Source organism: Belonocnema kinseyi, chromosome 6, assembly GCF_010883055.1.
Source record: "Belonocnema kinseyi isolate 2016_QV_RU_SX_M_011 chromosome 6, B_treatae_v1, whole genome shotgun sequence".
Lineage (NCBI taxonomy): Eukaryota > Metazoa > Arthropoda > Insecta > Hymenoptera > Cynipidae > Belonocnema > Belonocnema kinseyi.
The window spans coordinates 22,225,932-22,231,239 of NC_046662.1; the positions used below are offsets into that span (position 1 = coordinate 22,225,932).

Consider the following 5,308-nt stretch of genomic DNA (forward strand, 5'->3'; position numbering starts at 1 on the left):
GTTTTTTAAAAATTATTTTTGAATCTTGATCTTTAAAACTAAACAAAAATTTAGTTTTTCCTACGCCTTTTTAAATTTATTTTCGCAATACTTCAGAATTATTTTTTGCATTTTTAAAATGTAGGATCGGATTCTTAAGAGTATTATTTGACTCTCATAACAAGAAAAACATCAATTTTTGTGTGTTAAGTTATGAGTTTTGACATGGCTAAGTGGCTCGTTTTTTTTTCTTTTTTTTTAGAGTATAGTGCAAGGAGAAATTAGTCCAGCTGAATAATTATTAAATTGGAATATTTTCGCCTTGAATTAATATTCTTCTTTATTTTAGAAAATACTTTTTGTGAATCCTTAATGACACTAAACTCTCGCTTTCAGTAAAATTTCGGGGGTTGCCTTCAAATGGCCTTGGACTGATTTCGGGGGTACAGAAACTTAAACAGTGAGGGCCGCCTTACTCTTTTACAATTGGAATATATATATATAATGTCGCAACCGCTCTCGTCGTACTCCCCTGAGAAACTGCGTGAGCCAGGAGTTTTAGGAAGGCTGAGAACGGGGTGACTGAAAGCGAGAGTTTGGTGTAATTATAAAAATTTGGAATGAAGTTTTTAACATTCATATTATTTCGTCCCGTCAAAAAGGAAATAATATATAACTCACTTTTTTAATAACAAGCGTGATAAGACAATAAGGTAGGAAATATAATAAATACTGTTAATTTCGATAATAAAGAATCTTGTATTTAGCGCATTAATATGTAATATTAAGAACTTCTGTACTTATAATCTACAGGATAACGCCGAATTTCGTTGTTGTCCATTACTCGAACATCAGTCATGTTAGTTTTGTGTATTTTAACTCGGTTTCGTTCTAAATTATATATTGCACGAACGTGGAAATCCTGAAAGACAAGAATTGAAACGTAGAATTCAGTCGATGGACCCACCATCAACTGAAAAGGTGCCCGTAATTCGTGAAAAGGCCCCTTTCCTTCTCTCGTTAAGAAATTACGATAATCATAACTATCCTGATAAAAATTTACAAAATTACTCCGGCGTGGAGATGCGGGAATAACAGGAGCTGCAGTTATTTCAGGAGAAGGTATTCTGTGAGGAGATGGTATTCTGTCATTAGAAGATGTGCTGCCGGGAGAAGTTATCCTGCCAGGAGAAGGTATTATTCCTGGAGAGGATGTGCTGTCAGGAGAAGGTATTTCGCCAGGAGGGTTTCCTATTGAATATCCTAACTCTGTAAAAGGAAATAGAAATGGCTAAATCAAAACAATAATTAGAAAAAATAATATACCGAAATGCATAAATATATTCAAGTATCTCAGACATCAGGAGTAAGCGAACAAAGCATGATCAATTTATTTTTTTTCGGGAAAAGTGAGTTTAGCATATTTAGGACTCGAAGAATATAATTATTGACTCTTTTAAAACAAAAATTCATTTATTTTATACTAAAGTTTTCAATATACTTTAAATATGCATGAATCCTTCTAGAATCTTCTAGAATGAATTCCTGATGTTTTGTTCGCATACTTTTCAGGTCGGGATTATATAATTTTCCATTGCTCTCGCTATAAAAAACTATTCATTTTAAAAGTTTTCTTCCATTCACGAGAAGGGTGATAGGGTTTTTAGATTGGAGAATTTGGAGTTTGAGGTAAATATAATGCAAATAAAAATGTGGTTAAAATAATAGCTATGATATACGATATTATATTGTAAGACTTACGAAGAAAAGTACAGATGATAGCCAAGGTTAAGAACATGGTAAGAGCGAACTTCATTTTTCTCTAAATATACAGAAGACTGCTCAGTTAAGAATTTGTTGAGTAACTGAATAATCTGTTGTTTCATTAGAGTATTTATACTAGCCGCTATCTGTATCGACCTTATAAATTATCTCAAATATCTGTAAGATGAATTGGAGAAGCGAAAAATTGTTCTCGTGAGATATTTGTATTCTATAAATCTTCACACGGTAGATGGGGGACATATTAATATCAGGAAACATGTAAAGAGGGTTTTACAAAATATAAAAATGAGTTGAGGGGATTAATTATTTTGTGCGTATTCCATGACACTGCATATATTGCGCAGGTATGTTAAGCCGACGTAACCATATGTGCAAATTGAGTTAAAACCTTTTTCATAACACTACCATACATGAGTTTTGCGAATAAGATGGCACCTAGTCTTTCCGAATGGATTTTTTCGTTTTGAACACGAATCTCAGTACAAAAACTTCCCACCAAGTCACGGTGGTTTTAGCCATTTTTCATAAACTGTAGAGCTAAACCATGGCGTGCTACAAACTTCTCTAATATCGGAAATTAAAGGCTGAAATAAGCCCTTTTAAATTAATTTTGAATTTTTTAAATGTAACTGCATATTCGTGATCAGCGACCCGTAAGACACGCGAGTAACAATTTCAAGCGAATATGATCAAATTTTGAAAAAATGGTCCGTCATATTGGATACGCAATTTTTAATTTTTAAAACCTAACTGCACATTCGTAATCAGCGACTCTTAAAAGCTTTAAAAGCACTGCACATATTGTTATGCATGGGCGTGGTTGTGAGTATGTTAAAATCCTTTCTGTTTTCATTTTCTTTCTCCACCCCTAGACAAAAACATACCCCCCCCTGCTCTCAGGGTGCATGCGATTAATTTAACATAGGGCTTATTTGAAGGGGCTTGGTTCACCCTTTAATTTCTGATATTAGCGAAGTTTTTAGCACGTCATGGTTCAGCTTTAAAATTTTTTGAAAATGCCTTAAATCGTTGTTTTAGGTGTTTCAACCCCTATTTTTCAATTTAATGCCCTATTGCCAGATATAATGCTCTACCATTTAAAAAACAGTGGTTACGCTGGCTTAACGTTAAGCTGACGAAGCCACATTGGAAAATAATATTGAATCGAGTTCTGACCTATAAAATCATTAAGGGCTCATTGAAGGCCTTCCAAAGCCACGAAAACATATTTTTCAGAAGCAACCCATAACACTCAAAAACTACCCTTAACACAAATTATTCAAAGATTGTAAATATGTCCATATGATAATTAAGGGCTTATTTAAGGCTCATTTAATGCCCTATTGAAAAAGGCAGTGCTCTGCATTAAAAAACGGGGATTAGGCTAACTTAATGTTAAGCTGACGGAACCACACATGAAAATAATATTGAATCGAGTTCTGATTTATGCCATAATTAAGGGCTCATTTAAGGCTTTGAAAACCCACAACAGCATATTGTCTAACAGTTCTACAACTTTTATTTAAAGCTTTTTTGTAAATTTTCATCATTTTATAATAAACAAACAAGAATAACTTTAGATTCTTATTATTTTTTGGAGGTCTTGCCTTAAAAAAAAATTTGTGGGTATTTTCACTATCATTTTCGTGACCAGCGACTCAAAATAAATAGGTTTTACAGTATTAAGTTGATGGAAGGTAAGTACTTGTCGGAACTTTATCCTGCAATTTAAAAGTCATAATTCTTTAAACAAGTTATTATTGCTGATAACAGTTTCTTATAGATTAATTATCTTACAATAAAAATTACTTCTCAAGGTTATAAGTTAGCTCCAAATTTTCAGTATTAGACTGCAAAAAATGGTTAGCCGTTCCCACCAAGCGTATAGCTGGATTTCTTGTTCTAAGAAAATATAGCTGTGTTACCTTAATATCCAGCTCTTATAGCTACATTTTTCTATCTAACAAATTTCTAAATGTCAAAATTTAGCTAAAACTGCTATATATTTAGATAACACAGCTATATTTTATTAGAAGACGAAATCCGGCTATACGTTTAGCTAGAACAGCTCAATCATTATTTCAGTGCAGTTAAAAACACGCTTTCCATTTTACGCGTCTCTACGAAACAAAAAACACAATGCAGTATGTTTACACGAAACTTCTGAACAAATGTAATTAAGAGAACTGGCTACTGATAATAAAATCTGGTATTATATAATAGCTAAACATGTTTTTTTTTCTTAGAACCAACATTCAATTGTAGTTACATAATTCCAGATAAACAGCTAGGGATTCCTGGTAGGTTGATTTAATTATGCAAAATTAGTAAACGAAACTTCGATTTATTAACTAGGTATGCTGAGTTAATAAAGATGATCATAGAGTGTTCCTCTATCGGGTACGATTTTTTTCCTGTAGTTACAACCATGTACCTTCTGTTGAATTTTGAATTATTCTTAATCAAATTAGATAAATTATTAAAATATATGTGGGCGTCCGCATGAATAAAAGGACCATTATGGCTGGTATAGACCTACGTATAGAGACATTTGGTTGGATGAATTCCAGGTCATGAAGGCCAAAAACGAACTCTATCTGTTAAAAAACGATTCATTGGGGTATTTTTGAATTTGGAACTTCGAAAAATCGTTTTTCGAGAAAAATGAATCTAAACTTGGCGAGTTCTATATGAGCACATGACCTACACTTTTTCTTTGAACATGAAATATAATTACACCAAACTGTCGCTTTCAGTCAAATGTCGGGGGTTGCCTTCAAATGGTCTTGAACTGATTTCGGGGGGATAGAAACGTAAACAGTGCGGGTCGCCTTACTCGTTTCCAATTGCAATACATATCTATATATGGGGCATTATTCCTCAACTGCCCCAACTCAAAAAGTCATGTTTTTCGATTGTCTCTAAATTCTGGGAATATGTTCGCCTACCCAACAGTAGTTAATCCACAAACTTATAGACCAGGATGACCAACCCTCCCCAAGTGAGGGGGGGTTGAATTTTCAACCCCAATGCCTGTAGGGGTAGTTTCAAACGCCTGTAACTTCCTTTCTAATTACGCGATTTAAAATTTTTTGAGGGTTTTGGAAAGTGCTTTTTACACGCTTTCATCCTATTTTATTATTTATAACAAAAAAAAAATTGTTTAAGCAATTTTTTCAATAAATCAATTGTTTATTTAACTTTTTTCGCAATTTAGGCATCTACGATTTTTTTTAAATAGTCTCAAAAGAAAGCTTGACTTTTTTACAATGAAAAATGTCTAATAAGAAAATGGACAAATTGAAATTCATTGAGTTACAGAGCCGGTTGTAGAGGGAGTCCTCGCGCTCCCACTCGGGCGTTATGCGGCAGCATACCGCGGAACAGTTTTCAAGTATGCCATTTTTTTGTATTACTCACATTGATCCAAAATTGCTCTTGAAATTTTTTAAAACAAATACATGATTCAACCAACTTCTCACGCATAAAGTGTTTGAGTAAATAAAGTACTAACGGATTAGTAATTAACGCCTGTCGTCAGCCT

The 5,308-nt window shown here is 33.4% G+C and overlaps 1 protein-coding gene across 1 annotated transcript in view; it reads right to left on the reverse strand.

Moving 5' to 3' along the window:
* Positions 1–763: 763 nt before the first annotated feature.
* LOC117175294 (proline-rich receptor-like protein kinase PERK10) overlaps positions 764–5,308 on the reverse strand; it is an 8,634-nt gene continuing 4,089 nt past the window's right edge. The window contains exons 4-6 of the mRNA XM_033365003.1: positions 3,470–3,485; positions 1,043–1,248; positions 764–901 (exon numbers count right to left, since the gene is read on the reverse strand). Of these exons, the coding sequence (XP_033220894.1) occupies positions 764–901; positions 1,043–1,248; positions 3,470–3,485 (360 nt within the window). The remainder of the gene's footprint in view (positions 902–1,042; positions 1,249–3,469; positions 3,486–5,308) is intronic.